Source organism: Pseudophryne corroboree, chromosome 2 (genome assembly GCF_028390025.1).
Source record: "Pseudophryne corroboree isolate aPseCor3 chromosome 2, aPseCor3.hap2, whole genome shotgun sequence".
NCBI classification, from domain to species: Eukaryota; Metazoa; Chordata; class Amphibia; order Anura; family Myobatrachidae; genus Pseudophryne; species Pseudophryne corroboree.
Window position 1 is genome coordinate 125376545 of NC_086445.1, and position 22709 is coordinate 125399253.

At 45.5% G+C, this 22709-nt stretch overlaps 1 protein-coding gene across 2 annotated transcripts in view; it reads left to right on the forward strand.

Moving 5' to 3' along the window:
• LOC135002729 (WD repeat-containing protein 49-like) overlaps nt 1-22709 on the forward strand; it is a 176194-nt gene that overhangs the window by 98010 nt on the left and 55475 nt on the right. For both annotated transcript variants that reach the window (XM_063951689.1, XM_063951688.1), the window contains exons 17-18: nt 15894-16000; nt 21140-21222. In XM_063951689.1, the coding sequence (XP_063807759.1) occupies nt 15894-16000; nt 21140-21222 (190 nt within the window). The remainder of the gene's footprint in view (nt 1-15893; nt 16001-21139; nt 21223-22709) is intronic.

Sequence of the window (22709 nt, forward strand, 5' to 3'; positions counted from 1 at the left end):
AGGAAGAGGCTCCTGTACCGGAGGCAGTCATGAGTCCGCTAACCTACACCCACCCGAGGGTGCCAATCCAGAAGGAACAGTACATCACAAAGTTGTCCTCTCCTGTCCCAGCGAGCGGAGAGGGACAACCTGAACCACATTGTATCATAGAGCTCATCAACGGACCGGGTGAGGGAGGCACGGCACGGGCAAAACAAAAAGAAAAACGAAAAAATACACATTGCTTCACATAACAATTTTCAAATTTTCCAAACCAAAATAGCAACAGCGCAAGTGCTAAACTGTCCGGTAGCACTGGCGAGGAACACATCAATATTAACAGTAGTAATTAAATTAAATTAAATTAAGCTGAGTAGCAGATAATGAGACCAAAGGCCTCATTCATGTGTAAGTTAAACCAACACAGTATATAAGGTATGGAATGTCAAAATATCTAGAATTCGATAGCATTGGCAAGGAACACAACAATAATAGATATAGCATTTAAGGTTAAGCTGTATAGCGTAGTACGGGACCTATGGTCTCTTAATTGTTGAAGATAAACCAACCTAAGGCAGCAAACATGTAGTAGCATAATAGCTATCACTTGTGTTACGGGTTCCCAGGAGTCAACATACGTGTGACATGGGTTTTGGCAGAAACAGGATCAGCAAATAGTAGTGTGCGACCATTGTCATGAACCCGCAACTTAGCTGGATACATCAGCGCAAATCTGGTATTGCTCTCGTGAAGCAGCTTGCAAACGTCAGAAAACTCTCTCCTCTTTTGCGCAACAGAGGCAGAGAAATCTTGAAAAAGCAAAATACGTTTGCCATTCACTAGCAATTGCGGGATCTTACGGTAGGAGCGCAAAACATGTTCCTTCATGCGGAAATCCATAAACCTTGCGATGACAGGCCTTGGTTTCACATCAACATCAGGGCGAGTGGGACCAATTCTATGCGCTCTTTCAATGTGTGTCAGAAATGGGGGATCTGCGATATCTAGAGCTAAGAACAGGTCATTCATTATAAAATCAGACAATTGCCCATCCCTGATTGTTTCGGGGATGCCCACGAAGCGCAAATTCGATCTCCTATCTCTGTTCTCAAGATCATCTATTTTTGCCTGTAAAGCCTTAAGGGACGAATCTTGGGTGTCAGTGGATCGTTGGAGTGTGTGTATCTGGTCCTCCCCGTCACTGACCCTTTGCTCTAAGGAATTTATCCGTGAGGTGTTTTGATCAATCTTTGTAAGTGTGGAGTCTAGTAGTGTTTGTATCTGTTCCAACCTCTTATCAATTAGAGGGATATTTTCAAGTTTCTTGTCAATTTGGGGCATGAGGAGTCGTGAGAGCTCCTGTGCCTTATGCATTAAAGAGGGCTGGTCAGGCAGAGCCTCTGTTTCCTGAGGCTGGTCCTGGGGATTGCCCACAGCTGGAGGAGAGGGGGGGTTAAGTTTCCCCGCAGTGTTCTTATTTTTACTCATTCTTGTATTCACTGAGGATTGGGAAGGTCTAACCGCTGGAGTCCTATGGACGTATTTGTCCATCACCCCGTCGTTAAACCGCTAAACACAAGGGTCAAAAGGCCCTGATATGAACACGCGGTGGGATATGATAATGAAACACCTCACGTAAGAGCTCAAGTTGGAAGATATGTCAGAGCTACTCAGCGAAAATAGAAAAAATCAAACATTATATCCCATAATATGCAGATTCAGGCACGCCATAGTTATGACGTCACGTAACTGGTGTAAACAAAACTCAGGGCAGTACGATAACTTGTTGAATATAAATAATCATGTGAGAGTAACCATAGGTTGCACAACACAAAAAGAAAAAGAGAAAGAAAAAACAAAAAACAAACAAAAACAAAACAGAGGTTGCTCAGGATAAGGGGCTCCTCAGCGTGCATTCAACAGCAGAGAAATTGAGCCAGGAAAATAGTACTGCACAACTGCTAGTGGTCACTAGGTGGCAGCACAGCTCAGGAAATAATTCAACTCTGGGGTAGCTCCAGTCTTAACCCAAACAACTGCGTGATCAAGCCTTGTAAGGCAGATCAAGCAGTAATAATAATGACTATAGTGAAAAGAAAAAGCAGAATAATAAACAAGTAGAGTCACAAACTATAATAATAATAAGTGGACGTGTGTAGGTAAAGGGAAAGAAAAAATAAAGTTCAAAGTTGCTGCAAGTAGGTCGCTCAGCTGCCAAGTAGGGTCAGTTGCAGCAAGAGACACAGAGATACAGTCCCACCTGCAAAGCTCAGCAGTCTCGGGCACAGATGTAGTCCTCTGCAACAGTCTCCACTTCGCTGTCCGATCACCGCAGGACGACAAGTGAGTCCAGCGGGTGTATCAGTGAGATCCCAGGAGTCAGAGTCACTGGGCGTGGGAGTAAGGTCGGGAGGTAAAAGGCAGTAGAGGGGCAATAACGGACACCCCCCCCCGGGGCTTTAGGCACGAATGCCGCTCACCTCCTCACACGGTTAGGCTGTGTCTGGCAATCGTCCTCCGGCCTCAGGTGCAGCCGGCGTCCACCGCGCAGTAGCAGGCAGGTGTCTCCCCGAGTCCTCCGCCGTCACACGCCCATCTCCAGTCGCGGAAGCCGTCCGCCGCTTCGCCGCGTCAGGTCCGATCTTGGGTCTGACAGCCCCGCCAGGGGAACAAGGGTCGGAGAGGTTGGGGTGGGTGCAGGGGTCGTCCAGCCTCAGGTCACCTCCGTCCGGGTTTCTCGTCGCGGGCAGCCACGGGGACCCCACGTGTCACCGGCCAAATAAACAGGAAAGCAGGAGACTCCAGTCCGCCTCGGCTAGTCCACGGGTCCACTCGGCCACAGCGTGCAGCTGTCCACATCAAGGAGCGGCAGGTATTGAAAAGCCTCAGAGCCAGCGACAGGGGTCAGGGCAGTCGGACACGGGGCAGCACGTTTCGCACCAGTCAGCTCACCGGCGGTCATGCAGGCCGTCTCCTTGAGGGACGGATTCTGGGGGCATACAATCCTGAACCCACTCATGTAGGGTAGCTATGAGTTCCCCACAGGTCAGGGAAAAGCTGGATAGGTTTGTCAAAGTCAGAAAAATATCTCTATACACACTGCCATATTTGCACCTCATACACGTCCGCGCTGCGCATGCGTACGCTCTCCCGTGCGTGCGCATACTCACAGTCGCGGGCACCCGCAGGCGCACGGTATGCGTATTTACGGTAGAGTTTATGTGATCGCAGCGTGCGACTCAATCGTTACATATTTTAACTATATAATGTATTTTGTAGATCATGGTCCCTTTGATAGATTCTGAAAGTTTAGTTAATATAGCATGTTCCTGGACAGGGGGATCCCTCTTTGTATTGTACGAAGGGTCTAACAGGAGTCATACAGTGGTGTTTAGTACCCATCGGAAGAGTATTTAATTAGCAATATTCCGGTGTTGGTTTGGAGCGGATTAATCGCTCGTGCGAATAGTTATGGACATAAGAAGTTTATGTCCATTTACTATTATTTGCTCTTACTTAGCCATGCGGCGGGAAACCTAGTATCCCACCCACCTGGGCAGTTGGAAATAGCCACAGCCCACCTGTATGAATCAACCTATGACCTTTTGTTATAATGCGAAGCCGAATTCCTGTGTCCAATGAACAATAAGAATATAGGGACCATTGTACTGTATTGTGTGCAGTGTATATAAGGGTCACCGTCCCCAGGCCAGCCAGTACTCTCTCTTCAACAGTTATCGCTGATAATTGGAGGACTGGATTCCGGTTGCGCCTGCGTGTGTTCCCCGTATGGTATGTTTCTCTGTTGCCACTTTGTTACCCGTATATGGTTAGCCATTCACACTTAGTCTCTGTATTTGTAATACGATCGTTCTCTATTGTGCATGTTACTGTCTAGATACTCTGCTAGAATTATATGTTAGTTTGTAGCGTATGACTTGTGAACTGTTTCCCCTTTTGAAGTAATTTAAGATATGTGTTAGTAAAAGGTTTTGGACCCTTAACGGTAGTGTGTATTCGTTATATAGCAAGGGGTAACAGGAGCGTCTCGATCGCTCAAACAGTTTTGGTATTAACAAGGTTAAACAGCGTTATATCTCTACATTGGTTCTAGTACAAGGTTTACAGCATAAGAATATCTTTTCTGTGTGTTACATACAAGGTTTAATGATTGTTATCTTGTGAGCGTCTGCGCCGCTCGTGATCTCCTCGTGGTCTCGAGCGTCCGCTACGCTGACAGCGTAGCATTACGGTAGTCGCTCACCTATAGTGTGCCCGATACCAATAGCGTATTCTCGCGAGCGTTTGTGTCGCTCGAGCGGCTCGCTCCCGATACAGCGTCCGCTACGCTAAGAGCGTACCCTTACGGTACCTCGCACGCCAATTGCGTACTGTGTCTCTTAACCTCCTAGAGTGTTTAATAAGGTAATAGAAATAGCACATTCTCAATTGAGGGCTCGTCCTCCCTCCACACATCCATCCGCACTAGCTAAAACAGACTTTATCTGTCAGCAAAGGGCGGGAACGCAGTATCCTTTCGTATCCGTATTGGTGGTGAGGGATACAGTAGTGCTGGCTAGATAAGCGTCTGTTTCGCTACGCTGTAGGAGTGCTGGGGTGGAATCCGGAACCGGAGGTAAGAACAAAAACGCTATTATCTTTTTAAACTGTTTATTTCTGCTTTTGCACACACACGCATGCACACATTTACAGTGTTGCAGCTCACTTTATTGTTGCCATTAGAATTGATTATTAGACACGTGCTGAGGAATCTGGTGCTATTTAGTTAAGATTACAAAGGAAAATTGTTAAGGGTATAAGTGTAAAGAACACACACACAGCATAACAAATACTGTGTGGTGTACGGTAAGCGATTTCTGTTGAGTATTGTTTACATTGATAGAAGCGTGTTGATTGTGTCGCTGTGGGCGTATCTGCACTCTGTGCATAAGTGTCTCGGACAACGTGCAAAAGCACGTACGTGACGCAAAGGCATACGCACGTGGCGTGTTTTACGCAACGGAACGTACGCATACGCCCATTGAGACTCAAATCACACAATAACCTTGTTTAGGGTGGGCGGTATAGTATAGCCACCTGGTAAATAGCACACAGTTGTTCAGTTCAGTTTACTAAAAGTATTAGTGAAAAGAAAAAAAACCTTTTTCTACTGCAAACCCAGGGATTGGACTCCTACCTGTATGAAAGGAATTTCTGTACAGAAAGATTAAAAGTGTATATGATTGAATAGGAGTGAGTGTGGAATTTAAGGTATTGTTTTTGTGAACCCACAAATCGGGATCCCGTCGGAGACCACATCAGGTGAGTGGACACTTGGTGGCGTGGGACTGGCTTGCCCGCGTTAACATTGTATTGAAGGAGCAAGTAGTTTCCGCAGACAAAAGGACTGCGAGGTATTTAAGCGCAGCCCCGGGGGTTTTGCGTAGCACCCATATAGTCAAGGTAAAGCTCCGGCTGAAGGTTTCGCAGCCTAAACAACCGATTCCATTGGTCGTAAAGCGTATAAATATTTAGTTATTTATGCGCTGTGCGACTGGACCGCACGTAATTGTGTGCATTAGTTTGTTACCTTGATACCCATCAACAATTTATTGTGGGATCATAAACGCTATTTGTACATTCTAACGTGATTTGTGTAGGTTTTTGTTATTTTAAGGGAGTTTCGCTGTTCACTAAGCAAATCTCCAACAACCAATATTTGCTGGGGAGGGTAGCATACTCCCACACGCCCCAGTAAATAGAGGTTACCAGAAAACAGAAGTGAGTGAAAGCACTGGTTAAACTTTCACCGTCGCCTTACCGCGGGCAAATTTGGTCTGTTTGTAAGAATTAGCTAAGGCAGCAATAACTACAAACGATGGGGGCCAGTTGTTCAAAGAAGGGACGTCCAACAAGGGTTCACGTTGGTGGTTGTTGGCCCAAAGGGTCCGCACGGTATATAATGTGTGAAAAATACGGAACTCACACACAGGTATTATGCAATGAGTGGGAACGTATAACAGAGGATGATGGGGAACAGTTTCCCCGGGTAGGCAGTCTGAACCCTGAGGTATTGCAGAATTTAAGAAAAAGGATAGGTCTAATCAAATCTGCAAAGCAGAGGATTAGACATTATGATTGTTTACTGATATGGCAACAGGAAAGTGAAATACAACAGGAACTAGCTCAAAAAGCGAATTCCCATCCAGGTAGAAATCTAATAGCAACGGCACCACCACCATATATAGCAGGGGACAAAGTGGCTGCAGAAAATGACATACAGGTTTGCGATAAGGGTGCACTTAATAAATGTATTAGTAATGACAAAATTAAGATGAAAGTAAATGCAAATGTTGACACTAACCCTAACCCATGCAAGTTGTATCCTATGTTAAACTTCCCCCAGGAATACGACCAAGAAGATGAGCCCACAACGATTTCAGCTCTCTCTCTAGCGGCCACCATAAGCGATACTCCAGTAGGCATCGCCCAACCACCTAGGGAGGCATCAAAAGCACATAGCTCAGGGACAGGTGAGGTTGTATCTACAGGTAAGTACGGCACTGTACAATATGCTGAAACTAGTGCACCTCACATTGAAGAATCAAACCAGAGCGAAGTAGTTCTAATTAACCCTGTTAGAGTAATAGCGGTCCCCAATGGTAAGACTGACACAAATGGAGCCACACCCATTAGAAATATTGCAATGCACTGTCCCTGGTCACGAGCAGAATTAAGAACAATTCTGTCTGAATTTCCTGATCCCAGGAAAGATTTAGCCGCATGCCAAAGGTTCATTAAAGACCTAGGAAATTCCACTGAACCAAACAACAAAGATTGGAGAACACTACTGCGGGCATGTCTGCCCTCTAGTGTTGACCCTATTAAGTTTATAGCTGACTGTAAACTAGATCAGGAGGTTCCCCTTACGGATGCATACAATCAAGAAAATGTAATCAGAATCAATCTGCAACTGGGAATATATTTCCCAGCCGTAGTAAAATGGAATAAAATATTCTCCATTAAACAAATGGAAAGGGAAACTGCCCCTGAATATTTCCACAGAGCATTAGAGGAAATGGCTAAATACACTGGGATCATGGACATTGAGACAAATATACACCATAGAGAGGTAGCGGTGTCCGTATTGATGGACGGTTTAAAGGAGGTATTAAAAAGTAGGGTACAAACTACTCAACCCAACTGGAGAGGTATGTCGGTGGCCGCCTTAAGAGAGACTGCTGCTGGGCACGACAGGAATATTACAAGACACAGGGAGTCACAGAGTGATAAACTGATGGCAATAAGTATCCAGGCCCTCACAACAAGGCCGCCTCAGTCCAGATCACAGGTCCCTGGTGGTAAGCCGCATGTGGTAAAATGTTACAATTGTAGCAGGGAAGGACATTTTGCACGTAACTGTACAAATAACTCATATAATGCACATAAAAACCCTAGACAACGACACGACACACGACATTGGGATCAGGGTCCACAGAGACGGAGTTATGAGCCACATACAGGGGAAACAAAAAGATACCCACCGAACAGAGACTGGCACGCCTCTGGTAGTTCCCAATTAACTCCGTCACAAGTAGTTGCTGCCAGCGGGATCCAGGGAGGTCACCATACCCAATAGGGGTGTGGCCATACCTGTAATCTGCAGCCAGTAAAATTGATTGCAAGCCTTGGAAGTGAACCCAAAATTGCAATTAATGTAGCTGGTAAATCATTAAACTTTCTTGTAGATACGGGGGCGGCCAAATCAGTGATAAATTCGACAGTGGGCATGAGAACCACTGGTTGGACAATTCCAGCCATGGGAGTAACAGGAGTAGTCCAGCATTACCCTGTTAGCAAGCCAGCCGAGATTACAATAGGGCCTTTGCATACCAAGCATTCCTTTTTTCTGGCTGCATCGGCACCGACCAATCTCCTGGGAAGAGACTTACTGTGTAAAATGGGGTGCGTCATTTATTGTACTCCTGAAGGTGTATTCTTGGACATACCTGAGAATCACGCTCAGGAAGTGCGAGACATGTTAGACTCCCCATCAAAATTAATGTCACATACCATTATGACAAATAGGACTCCCTCCCAAGTAGAAGAAATGACATCTCAGATACCAGAGTCACTTTGGACTAAAGATGGACAGGACACTGGATTAATGGCAAACGTAGCTCCGGTAGTTGTACAAGTAAAAGATGGTAGGATAGCTCCAAAAATCCCACAGTACCCTCTGAAGCCAGAGGTGGAGTTAGGAGTTTACCCAGTAATAGAGCGCTTGCTACAACAGGGCATTCTGGTAAGAACGTCCAGCACTGCCAATAGTCCCATCTTCCCTGTGAAAAAGAGTGGGGGGAGGGGTTACAGGTTAGTGCAGGATCTAAGGGGGATTAACAAAATAGTTGAGAGTCAGCTCCCCGTAGTGCCAAATCCAGCTGTCATCCTAATGCAAATCCCTCCCACTGCGAAATTTTTCACTGTTATTGACCTCTGCTCCGCTTTCTTTTCGGTACCTCTGCACCCTGACAGCCAATATTTGTTCGCATTTACATACAGAGGAGTCCAATACACATGGACTCGATTACCACAAGGATTCATAGATAGTCCAAGTATATTTTCTCAGGCTTTGCATGATTGTTTACAGTCTTTCCAACCAGTGAGTGGATCAGTATTAATACAGTACGTGGATGATCTACTACTGTGTTCTGATTCATTGGAAGCATCCCTGAAGGATACGAAACAGCTCCTGTTTCATCTTTCAGACACAGGACACAAGGTTTCCAAAGACAAGTTGCAATTATGCCAGACTAAAGTAAAATATCTGGGACACTGTCTAACACAAGGACTGAGACACCTGACCGCTGATAGAATTCAAGCAATTAGAGACATGACTCTGCCACAAACCCAGCAACAGATCAGAACGTTTTTAGGAATGTGTGGGTATTGCCGTAACTGGATCCCAGGATTTTCCATTCTAGCGTTACCTTTGCAGGAGATGGTCTCCTCAAACAAACCGGATCGGATTTCGCATACAGACGAGTCCGAAATGGCATTTGAGAGACTTAAACAGTGCCTAACGCAGGCACCAGCATTAGGTATGCCAGACTATGGGAAACCCTTTGAGCTGTACGGAACAGAAAGTGCTGGTTGCGCGGCAGGCGTCCTAACCCAAAAGCACGGTGATGCCAGCAGGCCAGTAGCATATTACAGCGCTCAGCTAGATACGGTAGCGCGATCCCTCCCCACATGCTTGCGAAGCGTTGCTGCGATAGCATTGCTAGTAACGAAAAGCGAAGACGTCGTACTAGGTCACAACCTCACAATTCATACACCACATGCAGTGTCAGCCTTGTTAAATTCTGCCCAAACCAGGCACGTCTCATCAGCGCGGTTTACAAGATGGGAATTGGCACTAATGGCCCCCGTAAACATCACCATAAGGAGATGCAGTGCATTAAATCCTGCAACATATCTCCCAGGTGTGCCTGGACAGGCACAAAGGGTGGAGGATGAGAGTGGTGGGGAAGGAGAATTTAACACAAAGGAAGACACACATGATTGTATGGAATATTTGACCCAAAATTTTACCGCAAGGCCTGACATCAGTGACAATCCACTGGAAGATGTAGAACTTACGTTCTACACGGACGGTAGTTGTCATAGACAGTCAGACTCGGGAGACTTGTGTACTGGATACGCAGTCGTAGACGACCAAGGCACCATAGAAGCGGAACCGCTAGGCCCACCTCACTCAGCCCAGGTTGCTGAACTGGTCGCCCTAACCAGAGCATGTGAATTGGCTAAGGGTAAGTCAGCCAATATCTACACCGATTCTAGATACGCATTCGGGGTAGTCCATGATTTCGGAGCCCTATGGCGCCTCAGAAATTTCATGACGGCAGCTGGTACACCGGTAGCGCATGCAGCTCACATAAAAAGGCTTCTAACAGCGATACAGGAACCAGACAGAGTGGCTGTTATCAAATGTAAAGCACACACATATAGCCAAGACCCAGTATCACTTGGTAACAGCCGAGCAGACGAAGCTGCTAAGTTAGCAGCTGGTACCCCCAGACAGACAGACACCACACAACTGATGGTATTTAATACCATCAACACACAGAAGTTGTGTGAGATGCAAAATTTGTGTTCCACACAGGAAAAGGCAGTCTGGAAGGCAAAAGGATATGGCCAGGAGTCCTCAGGACTCTGGACGGATGGACACGGTAAACCAGTGGCCCCCAGAGCATACCTTCCATGTTTAGCTGAGGCAGCTCACGGGCTGACTCATCTGGGCAAGGAAGGGATGTGCAAGTTGGTAAGAGCATATTGGTGTGCCCCAGGATTTTCATCTCATGCGAGTAAAAGAGCAATGTCATGCCTTACCTGTTTGAGAAAGAACATCGGAAAGGCAATACCAACAGAACCATCTCATATCCCACCTGCAGGCGGCCCTTTCCAGGTAATACAGATTGACTTTATACAATTACCCCCTTGTCGGAATTTGAAATATGTACTTGTTTGTATAGATGTTTTCTCAAATTGGGTTGAAGCATTTCCTGCGGCCACAAATACTGCTATGTTTACTGCTAAGAAAATTGTGCAGGAATTTGTATGTAGATATGGTATCCCTAGAATAATCGAAAGTGATAGGGGTACCCATTTTACAGGTGATGTCTTTCAAGGAATGTGTAAGTTGATTGGAATTGATAGCAAGCTGCACACTCCATACCGTCCACAGGCGAGTGCGAAAGTGGAAAGAGTGAACAGCACTATTAAAAATAAACTGAGTAAAGTGATGGCAGAGACAGGATTGACATGGCCAGAAGCTTTACCCATTGTACTGTACAGCATCCGAACCACTCCCAGGTCCCCTCTTAATCTGTCTCCCTTTGAAATCTTGTTTGGTCGACAACCGCATGTTATGATTAACCCTCAGGATGATTTGAAGTGTAACAATGAAGTGACTGTAAAATACTCGATTAACATGAGTAAACAGTTAAGGAATCAAAATGATAATCTGAAGTTGGTGATTCCTGATTTACCAGATAGTAATTGTCATGACATTGAACCTGGGGATTATGTAATGATACGGAATTTTCTACGCTCAGGTTGCCTTATTGACAGATGGGAAGGACCATACCAGGTCTTATTGACTAGCACTACAGCATTGAAGGTTGCTGAGAGAGAGACTTGGGTTCAGTCGTCCCACTGTAAGAAGGTTGCTGATCCAGAGAGGTCCCGTGATAAGGAACAGACGGTAGAGGTTGTATCACTGGAGTGTCTGTTCCAGGAGGATTGAGGCGGCACCTGAGCATTGAAAATCACAAGACCAAAAGCAGTTGTCGATCCCCTGTTCCCTTTTATTGTTTTTCTCCAACTTCCCATCCCCTCTCCCTCAAATTATTTTTTCCCCCTTCTCATTCTTCTCCGTTTCCTCCTACAAGATGGACTTGCCCCAAGAGACTGTGATCCGGATTTTCCTGTTGACCATGATGTTGACCAGAGCAGTCTGTTCCGGCGAGAGTACCATGGAGGTCGAGAGAGGTTCTGGAATGGGTTCTGATGATAAAAATGGAGGCGTAGTTTTCCAAGAACAACTTAACCAACAAGTAAAGGCGAGTATCAGAAAACGATCCGATAGCATTGACAATAGAAGGAATTGGGAAGGATTGTTAGCTGAAGAAAACTGTATCTGTAGGCTCTGTGACAACGTAGTGGAGGATGGGTGCATTAAGAAATGCCAATCCAGTTTTAATATCCATATGGACCGGCATCCATTGAGTGACTATCACTCCTTAGTGGGTAGTGTGTTAAATAAAACAGATTGTTGGGTATGCTCTCAAGTACCTCAAGGTCATAGCAAATCAGGGCTAGTACCATTTCCTTTAACGTTAGGGGAGGTACTTGAGTTAAGTGGTGGGAGACCGGTGGACAGGAGGTTTAATATCTCCAGCCCTCCTAGTTTGAAGCTCCACCAATACCATGTGGATAGGTCCCTATTATGTTTTAACATCTCCAATCCCCGAAAGCCGGGAAATTGGGAAGTGTCATGGAGTAACCAAACCATGACCTTTTCGCATAGAGCAGATAGAATGCCTACAGATACAGAGCTTATACGCCACATAGCCAGTAGAGGAAAATCTTTCCGGTATAGGTATACCTTAGGAAATAGGATTACGAGAGTTGGAGAGGTATCACCAGGATACTGTGCACATATCGTACAACCTGATACGTGTACTAAGCAGATGGAAGAATTAGGGTTAGGAGATTTCACATGGAAGGTGTGTAATATGGTTATGTCCTACTCCGTCCCATATGTTCTCCCCGATGATGCATATTTCATATGCGGGAGAAAGGCGTATAAGTGGCTTGCCCCAAACTCTGAAGGATTGTGTTATATTGGAAAAGTACTGCCTGAAGTAATGACTGTATCACATGACAAAATGAAAGACATACACCGTGTTGCCCAAACTCCTTATACTCACACCCATTACGAGCACGTAGTTAAACGGCACCTGACAGAGAGGACAGAGCATTTGGCCTCGGATATGATCCATGAATCCACCGGGATTCAGGTTCTACTTGCGTTAGACTTCACTCGCACCGCTCGAGGAGTGTTGAATTATAAATACATATCTGCGCTTGCAAATTTGTTAGATAATATCACTGAAATGTATGATGACACGTTTAGGTATACTGGAAGAGAACTTCAAGCTTATAAAACAGAACTGGTACAGCATAGAATGGTTCTTAATTACCTCACAGCAGTGACAGGCGGATATTGTGTCACACTGGCAACACAATACGGCGTGAAATGTTGCACATATATTACGAATAGCACCGAGGACCCGGTCGAGGTCATAGACCAAAAGATGGACGATATTCTCCAACTGAAGTGGGAATTTCGCAGGAGACACAATCTCACTCTTGCTGCTGTAGGTAATGAGCTGACTGGTTGGGTGTCATGGTTGAACCCGCGAAATTGGTTTTCTGGTTTAGGAGAATGGGCTCAAGGAGTCATAATGGATGTTGGGAAGTTTCTCCTATGTATCTTAGGTGTTGTCATATCAATTGGTTTGATATTTAGATGCGGTCAGGCTTTAATGAAGTGCAATCGTCGTACTAGGGTAATGAGTTTAAGGAGTGAGGAAACTGTAATTCCAATGGATTTGATTTATGACCCAAATGTAGAAACAATGATGTGATGAAAATGCGATTTCTACGGTCCGTTTCTTTCACCTGTTTTTCCGTTTCCTCCAAGGTAAAAAGATCCACTTGGACGAGGAATTTGATGAGCCGATATACAGACAACAGATGGATTAAAGAAGAAGTTTTGACAACCTGATACACAGATTTTTGATGAACTTTGCCATAGATCCCCAGTTTCCCTAGAAATTTTAAAATTACGCTAGCCCAACACTTTTGTAAATCTATGGACATTGACAAAGCTTTTGCTCGCACCTTATGGACAAAAGCACAAAGAAGACTGCATTCAACAGACACCGAACAAGACTTCAACCGACAAATGTTCATTTACCTGACATAGAATACCACTGCATTTACCGTAATTATGTCTTTTCTTCATCTCTACAACCTTCAGGTAATTACACACATAGTATAGGGAATACAGGCACAGATATCAGCAATCACATATTCCCCCATTCATGTATCATCAACTAAAATGTGCTCCCCATTTTGTTACAACCAAAAGCCGAAAAGAGCTCGGTAAAGTTTGACAGCCCATCCACAGACCCGTACCACGGGATAAGAAGGAATTCAAATGTATACTTCGCAATACCTCGAAGCTTGATTTACAACACGTACGGCACGATGATACATGACCCCCCCAAACATGGACGCATACACACATGCTTCTGCTATCTCACTAGGTCATACCCTCTTCACACCTTCTCCTCTCTCCTCCCTTACCCAACCATGGAAATGTATTAACCCCTGACATATATTTTTCTCTTTTTGAAATGTTTTAGGAAGTGGCAGTTATTGTTGACTGCCAAAGGGTGGACTGTCAAAGTCAGAAAAATATCTCTATACACACTGCCATATTTGCACCTCATACACGTCCGCGCTGCGCATGTGTACGCTCTCCCGTGCGTGCGCATACTCACAGTCGCGGGCACCCGCAGGCGCACGGTATGCGTATTTACGGTAGAGTTTATGTGATCGCAGCGTGCGACTCAATCGTTACATATTTTAACTATATAATGTATTTTGTAGATCATGGTCCCTTTGATAGATTCTGAAAGTTTAGTTAATATAGCATGTTCCTGGACAGGGGGATCCCTCTTTGTATTGTACGAAGGGTCTAACAGGAGTCATACAGTGGTGTTTAGTACCCATCGGAAGAGTATTTAATTAGCAATATTCCGGTGTTGGTTTGGAGCGGATTAATCGCTCGTGCGAATAGTTATGGACATAAGAAGTTTATGTCCATTTACTATTATTTGCTCTTACTTAGCCATGCGGCGGGAAACCTAGTATCCCACCCACCTGGGCAGTTGGAAATAGCCACAGCCCACCTGTATGAATCAACCTATGACCTTTTGTTATAATGCGAAGCCGAATTCCTGTGTCCAATGAACAATAAGAATATAGGGACCATTGTACTGTATTGTGTGCAGTGTATATAAGGGTCACCGTCCCCAGGCCAGCCAGTACTCTCTCTTCAACAGTTATCACTGATAATTGGAGGACTGGATTCCGGTTGCGCCTGCGTGTGTTCCCCGTATGGTATGTTTCTCTGTTGCCACTTTGTTACCCGTATATGGTTAGCCATTCACACTTAGTCTCTGTATTTGTAATACGATCGTTCTCTATTGTGCATGTTACTGTCTAGATACTCTGCTAGAATTATATGTTAGTTTGTAGCGTATGACTTGTGAACTGTTTCCCCTTTTGAAGTAATTTAAGATATGTGTTAGTAAAAGGTTTTGGACCCTTAACGGTAGTGTGTATTCGTTATATAGCAAGGGGTAACAGGAGCGTCTCGATCGCTCAAACAGTTTTGGTATTAACAAGGTTAAACAGCGTTATATCTCTACATTGGTTCTAGTACAAGGTTTACAGCATAAGAATATCTTTTCTGTGTGTTACATACAAGGTTTAATGATTGTTATCTTGTGAGCGTCTGCGCCGCTCGTGATCTCCTCGTGGTCTCGAGCGTCCGCTACGCTGACAGCGTAGCATTACGGTAGTCGCTCACCTATAGTGTGCCCGATACCAATAGCGTATTCTCGCGAGCGTTTGTGTCGCTCGAGCGGCTCGCTCCCGATACAGCGTCCGCTACGCTAAGAGCGTACCCTTACGGTACCTCGCACGCCAATTGCGTACTGTGTCTCTTAACCTCCTAGAGTGTTTAATAAGGTAATAGAAATAGCACATTCTCAGGTTTTTCAAGAGAGTGAGGGATAAAGTGCAGGAGGATGACTATTGATTCCTAGCCTGCAAGCCAGAGCCCATGTTAAAAGCAGCCATGCTGGATGGCCCGCCCACCGGAAGTCTATAGTCAAAATCTTACAGATTTATCTCACCGTGTGTACACACCTTAACTCTCTCTGCACGTGTTATATATGCCCCACCTGTAGTGCACATGGTTTTGCCCATTAGCTACCAAATTTGCTGCTGCGATCAGATCTGAGTTAGGCCCATAAATAACTCTGACTGGGTGAAGCCAAGGCCTTGCTGAAGACCATATAAGAACACTGGAAGTATATTAAAGGCTAAAGGAGAATATGAACAAAAGTGAATAAATGAAAGCTGTCTTAAATTGGACATACACTAAAAAGAGATTATGCTCTGTTAAATGTAGTTATAAGTACTGTATAATTAGAATTTTAAATTCTACTTCAAATAGTTAAATATTTATATAACGACTTTTGTGCCTGCAGGTAATAAAGGTTTGGGATTTTGAGACTGGAAAACAAGTGTTGGAAATTAACGAGGCACATCAGGATGCGGCAATAACGTGTATGACCTTTGATCTCAGTGGAAGAAGGTATGTCTTTACTGGAGAGGTTATTTCTTATGGTGGCTCTTAGATTAGTGTAATCCATGTTCAGTATACAGTATTAGGCAGATTGGGGAAAGCGAGACAGACATACACAGGAACCCATTTCTTAGTGTCATTGTTTACAAGGGGATGCTTCTATTTTAAGGCCAAGCTTCCACATTGGTCAATTTTTAGATCTAACATCTGCATCTTTCGCTGACCTACAAGACTGTATTTATTGCTGTAAAATTCAATCAGCTCCTGTCAATCCTGTATATCATTGTGAATGTTAGTCCTTTGTGGTGGCTATAGGGGCATATGTAATATATAATGGCTGCACAGGGGACCTGTAATAAGCAATGTATATGAAAAGCAATAATTAGGCTTGTTAAAGAAAATAGGGGCAGAATTAACTAGTGATATTCTTGTTATCACTCGTTATTAATGATAAAAGGTGCTCCAGCCAATCAGCTCTGTCGTTTTTCAAACTACATGACAGTTAGGAGCTTAATGGTTGGAGCACCATTTATCATTGGTAACAAGTGATGATAAGAATATGACTCGCTGTTAAATCTGCCCCATAATTTGTAAACTCTACAACTGAAGCATTAAAAACACTTAAATCAATAAATGCTTCACAGTTGGCAACTCTAAATAATTTTAAAATAAAAATCTCTCACACCACAGCTGCTAATCATTAGGGGATATTCAATTGTTTGAAAAGTCAGTTGGGTGTCTGTGTTTGCCTATCTAATAGACATGAAAAAACAGACACCCGACCGACTTTTCAAACATTTGAATTACCCCCATTGAGTTTATACATGAAGGGCTAAATGTAGCACCCTGTGAGCTGTCAGAGTTGCAGGACTTTGCGTGAGTATGCCCATGTTTTTAAAGCAGTAATCACTTACAAAGCAAAACTAACGTGGTTTTCCTTGTAAATGATCGCCGCTTTAAAACTACTAAGACGCAGCATTGGATAACTTGTGTGAACATCAGCCGTCTGAGTAACCCCCTGGTGACACAGAATGGCCACCTCAGGTCCATAGCCCAGGCCAGTAAATGTACTGAATATAAATATTTTTTTGCTGGTTCTTGTTGATTCTTCCAATATTAAGGGGACTGGCAACTTTTTTTGTACGCTGCTTTGGAGATAATCTATAATTATTTTAGCAGCATCAAGTATTTATGTCATGTTCTTTTCTACACACACGGAAAATATTATTAGTGGAATACAGGCTCTCCTTGGTTCACATCCATGTGGACAGAGATATCCTAACTCACCAGTATGAAAATCATAGTATGGGAATCACACCTCACTGACCAGTATGGGAATCACACCTCACTGACCGCTATGGGAATCACACCTCACTGACCGCTATGAGAATCACACCTCACTGACCACTATGGGAATCACAGTTCACTGACCAGTATGGAAATCATAGCTCACCGACCTGTATGGGAATCACATCTCACTGACCAATATAGGAATCACAGTTCACTGACCAGTATAAAAATCATAGCTCACTGACCACTATGGGAATCACTGACCACTATGGGAACCACACCTCATTGATCATTATGGGAATCACATCTCATTGACCAGTATGGGAATCACAACTCACTGACCAGCATGGAAATCACAGCTCACTGACCAGTATGGGAATCACATTTCACCGACCAGTATGGGAATTATAACTCTCTTACCAATATGGGAATCACAGCTCACTGAGCACCAAGGGAATCACATCTCACTGACCAGTATAGAACATAGGCCCTCATTCCGAGTTGATCGCTCGCTAGCTAGTTTAACAGCCGTGCAAACGCTATGCCGCCGCACACTGGGGAGTGTATTTTAGCTTAGCAGAAGTGCGAACGCATGTGCAGCCGAGCTCTGCAAAAACAGTTTGTGCAGTTTCTGAGTAGCTCTGAACCTACTCAGCGCTTGCGATCACTTCAGCCTATTCGTGTCCTGATTTGACGTCATACACCCGCCCAGCCACGCCTGCGTTTTTTCAGACACGCCTGCGTTTTTGCAAACACTCCCTGAAAACAGTCAGTTGACACCCAGAAACGCCCACTTCCTGTCAATCTTCTTGCGGCCGTCAGTGCGACTGATAACTTCGCTAGAACCTGTGCACAACCACAAAAGCCTTTGTACCCGTACGTCGCGCGTGTGCATTGCGGGGCATACGCATGCGCAGAAATGCTGATTTTTAGCTTGATCGCTGTGCTGCGAACAACGGCAGCTAGCGATCAACTCGAAATGACCCCCTAAGTTACCTACTTTTTTTGTCTCCTCTCCGGGAAAAGCCCGGAGAGGAGACGTAGCCTGACACTTCAGGGGGCAGGACCAGAGTGCCGCATCACTAGGCCCTGCCCCAAAACATGGAAATGCCCGCAATTCGCGGTCCGCTAGTAGGAGGCAGGGCTAAATGACGAGATTGTGACTTTTAGCCTTGCCCCCTCCACCCCGCAGCTGGGCTTTCAGTGTCTTTATCTTCACCCTGCCCACTTCAGTAGGAAGCGGTAGGGTGCGGGCGAGATGCGGGAGAGCCACCTATCCTTCCGTGGTTGCGGAGAACTACCCCAAAAATTGTGAGTCTCCTGCAGCTTTCGGGAGGGTAGGCAAGTTAGGTATAGAATCACAAATCTCTGTACAGTATGGGAATCACACCTTACTGACCAGTATGGAAATCATAGCTTAATAGCCAGCAGTAAAAGCAGGGGATTCTTAAAATAATTGGCCCCACATATGGGTTATTCTCATTACCATCGCTATAGGTAGTTAAGAGATGTGAAAATGATTTATTTCTGCAATGATAAATTGACAATATTATCTCAGCGGATGTGGGTCGTTAGGTCGACAGTCATTAGGTCAACATGGTCATTAGGTCGACATGAACAAGTTCGATATGGAAAAAGGTCGACATGAGTTTTTTTACTTTTTTTGGTGTCGTTTTCTTTGGAAAGTGACGGGGAACCCAATTAGTGCACTGTGTCCCCTCGCATGGCTCGCTTCGCTCCCATGCTTCGGGTAAGGTGCCTTGCTCCGCTGCACTTGCCACAGGTTACCATTCCCAATTGTAGTCCATGTGGATCGTAAAGTATAAAAAAGTTCAAAAAATGCAAAAAAAAAAAAAAAAGTGAAAAACTCATGTTGACCTTTTTCCATGTCGACCTTGTTCATATCGACCTAATGACTGTCAACCTAATGACCGTATCTCATCTCAGCATTTCTTACTGGAATTATGTCTAAAAATATAAATTCTAAACTATTTTTCTATACATTTAGATAAGCACATACATATATCCTGTTATTCACACTTACCTATATAAATGAGAGCAGCCACGCCTCTTGATCAGCAGAAAGGGAAGTATCAGCATTAAGGGCCCCATACACTGCAACGATATGTCTGAAGTCGGAGGCGATTTCCCTTGAACTCTCCCTGGAGCTTCCCGGGAGTGCTTCCATACGATTTGGTACATTTTGCATGCGATATATCTTATGCAATCCCAGCCATACCTGCGGGAACCGACATATCACGAGTGCAGCACTAACGATCTAGGGGAGCCGATCCGACCCTCACGGGAACGCGCATCGGATCGGATCGGAAACACATCCAAAATGCCGGATGTCACCTGATATATCGTCCCGAATGCCCGAAATTGGATGAAATCGGGTATTATCGTACTAGTGTATGGGGCCCTTTAGACTGTAATGTAACACTGCCCCTTGTGGTGAAATTATGACAGAACTATTTGCATACATTTTCACCATGCAGTACTTTATTACCAATATATTATATAGCGCATTAATATTCTTCAGCGATTTACAGAAAATATTTAACAACTTACAGTCTGCATTCCCTAGTACAGTCACACACCCTGGGGTTTATTATTGTCAGAAGCCAATTTCCTACACCATTATCTTTTTGCAGTGGGGGAGGAAAACAGGACACTCAGAAAAATATTATACAAGTACTTGGAGAGCATACAAACATCGCACAGACAGTGTACTAGAATGGAACCCATGACCTAAGCTCTGAGAGGCAGCTATGCTTACCACTGTGCCACCATGCTGCCAAGTTTGTTTTCAGGTTCACTCAGATATGGGAGAACCCCAGTTTTATTCAGTCGTAAGGGCCATACTCACGGGGGAGATGTGGAGGGAGATGTGTGCTGAGCGGACCGCTCAGCACACATCTCTCCTCCCACTCAGCACAGGGAGGGGGGGGGGGGGCCTGGGGGGGCGCTCATTTCACCCACTGAGCTAAATTAGCGATGTGTTAGATTGAGCCTAGCACCGGCGATAGCCCTGCGCATTGCTATCGCTGGGGGGCATACACACGAGAGATCCGTGCTTAAAATCTAAAGGGGGTACACATGGAGAGATCCGTGTTTAAAATCTAAGCAATCTAGTCATTGTAAGCACGGATCTGTCGTGTGCATGCCCCCCAGCGATAGCAATGCACGGCCCCGCACATCGCTATCGCCGGTGCTAGATTGAGCCTGCATGCAGACTCAATCTAGCGGGTCGCTCACTTCAACGCTGAGTGAAGTGAGCGGCCCCCCGTCCGTCCCCCTCGCTCAGCACATCGCGCTGTGCTGAGCGGGGAGACAGATGTGTGCTGAGCGGTCTGTGTTAAAGGGGGGTACTCACGGAGCGATCGCTGCTTAAAATCTAAGCAATCTGACTAGATTGCTTAGATTTTAAGCAGCGATCACTCCGTGTGTACCCCCCACAGCGATCGCGATGCGCAGCCCCGCGCAACGCTATCGCTGGTGCTAGATTGGCCTGTATGCAGGCCAATCTAGCAGGTCGCTCACTTCACCCGCTGGGGGAAATGTGCGGCCCCCCCATCTCCCCCCGCACGCTCAGCACACATTGCGCTGTGCTGAGCCCCCCGTGGGGAGAGATGTGTGCTGAGCCCCCCGGGGGGAGAGATGTGTGTTGAACGAACCGCTCAGCACACATCTCTCCCCAAATCGGCCCGTGAATACGGCCCTTTAGATCGCTCAGCACACATCTCTCCTGTCAGTACCCCCCTTAAGTAATCTAGTCAGATTGCTTAGATTTTAAGAACGGATCTCCCCCGTGTGTACCCCCCTTAACTTGTCTGAGGATGTTATTGTATTACGTAGGTTGATCACTGGAGGGAGAGACGGCTGTCTGAGAATCTGGAATTACAACAATGGGCTCTGTTTACACACTCTTAAAAAAAGAGGTAAATTGCAAAATTTTATAGCTTTAATTGAATTGTTCATATTTGCCTTTTACCATATACATACAGTCTGGTGTCCTATTTACTAAAGACATCCTGCAGATCACATTTCACTTCTACAATTGGTAAGACCCATTCCTTTCTATTTCTCTAACGTCCTAAGTGGATGCTGGGGACTCCGTAAGGACCATGGGGGGATTAGCGGCTCCGCAGGAGACTGGGCACAACTATAAAGAAAGCTTTTAGACTACTGGTGTGCACTGGCTCCTCCCACTAAGACCCTCCTCCAGACTTCAGTTAGATTCTTGTGCCCGGCTGAGCTGGATGCACACTAGGGGCTCTCCTGAGCACATAGAAAGAAAGTATATTTAGGTTTTTTATTTTCAGTGAGATCTGCTGGCAACAGACTCACTGCAGCGAGGGACTAAGGGGAGAAGAAGCGAACCTACCTAACAGGTGGTAGTTTGGGCTTCTTAGGCTACTGGACACCATTAGCTCCAGAGGGATCGACCGCAGGACCCGACCTTGGTGTTCGTTCCCGGAGCCGCGCCGCCGTACCCCTTACAGAGCCAGAAGCAACGAAGAGGTCCGGAAAATCGGCGGCAGAAGACTTCGGTCTTCACCAAGGTAGCGCACAGCACTGCAGCTGTGCGCCATTGCTCCTCATGTACACCTCACACTTCGGTCACTGATGGGTGCAGGGGGCGCTGGGGGGGGCGCCCTGAGGGCAATAAATAACACCTTGGCTGGCAAATATACATCATATATAGTCCTAGAGGCTATATAGATGTAAAATTACCCCTGCCAGTATTACAGAAAAAGCGGGAGAAAGTCAGCCGAAAAGGGGGCGGGGCTTCTCCCTCAGCACACTGGCGCCATTTTTCCCCTCACAGTTCCGCTGGAAGGAAGCTCCCTGGCTCTCCCCTGCAGTCTGAATACTACAGAAGGGTAAAAAAGAGAGGGGGGGCACTAAATTTAGGCGCAGTATAGATATTATATATATATAATATATATAAAAAAGCAGCTATAGGGAAAACACTCATTGATAGTGGGATCCCAGTGTTATATAGCGCTCTGGTGTGTGCTGGCATACTCTCTCTCTGTCTCCCCAAAGGGCTTTGTGGGGTCCTGTCCTCTGTCAGAGCATTCCCTGTGTGTTTGCGGTGTGTCGGTACGGCTGTGTCGACATGTTTGATGAGGAGGCATATGTGGAGGCGGAGCAGATGCCTGTAAATGTGATGTCACCCCCTGCGGGGTCGACACCTGAGTGGATGGTGCTGTGGAAGGAATTACGTGATAGTGTCGACTCCTTACATAAAAGGTTTGACGACATACCAAATGTGGGACAGCCGGCTTCTCAGCCTGTGTCTGCCCAGGCGTCTCAAAAACCATCAGGGGCTCTAAAACGCCCGCTACCTCAGATGGTTGACACAGATGTCGACACGGATACTGACTCCAGTGTCGACGACGAGGAGACTAATGTAACTTCC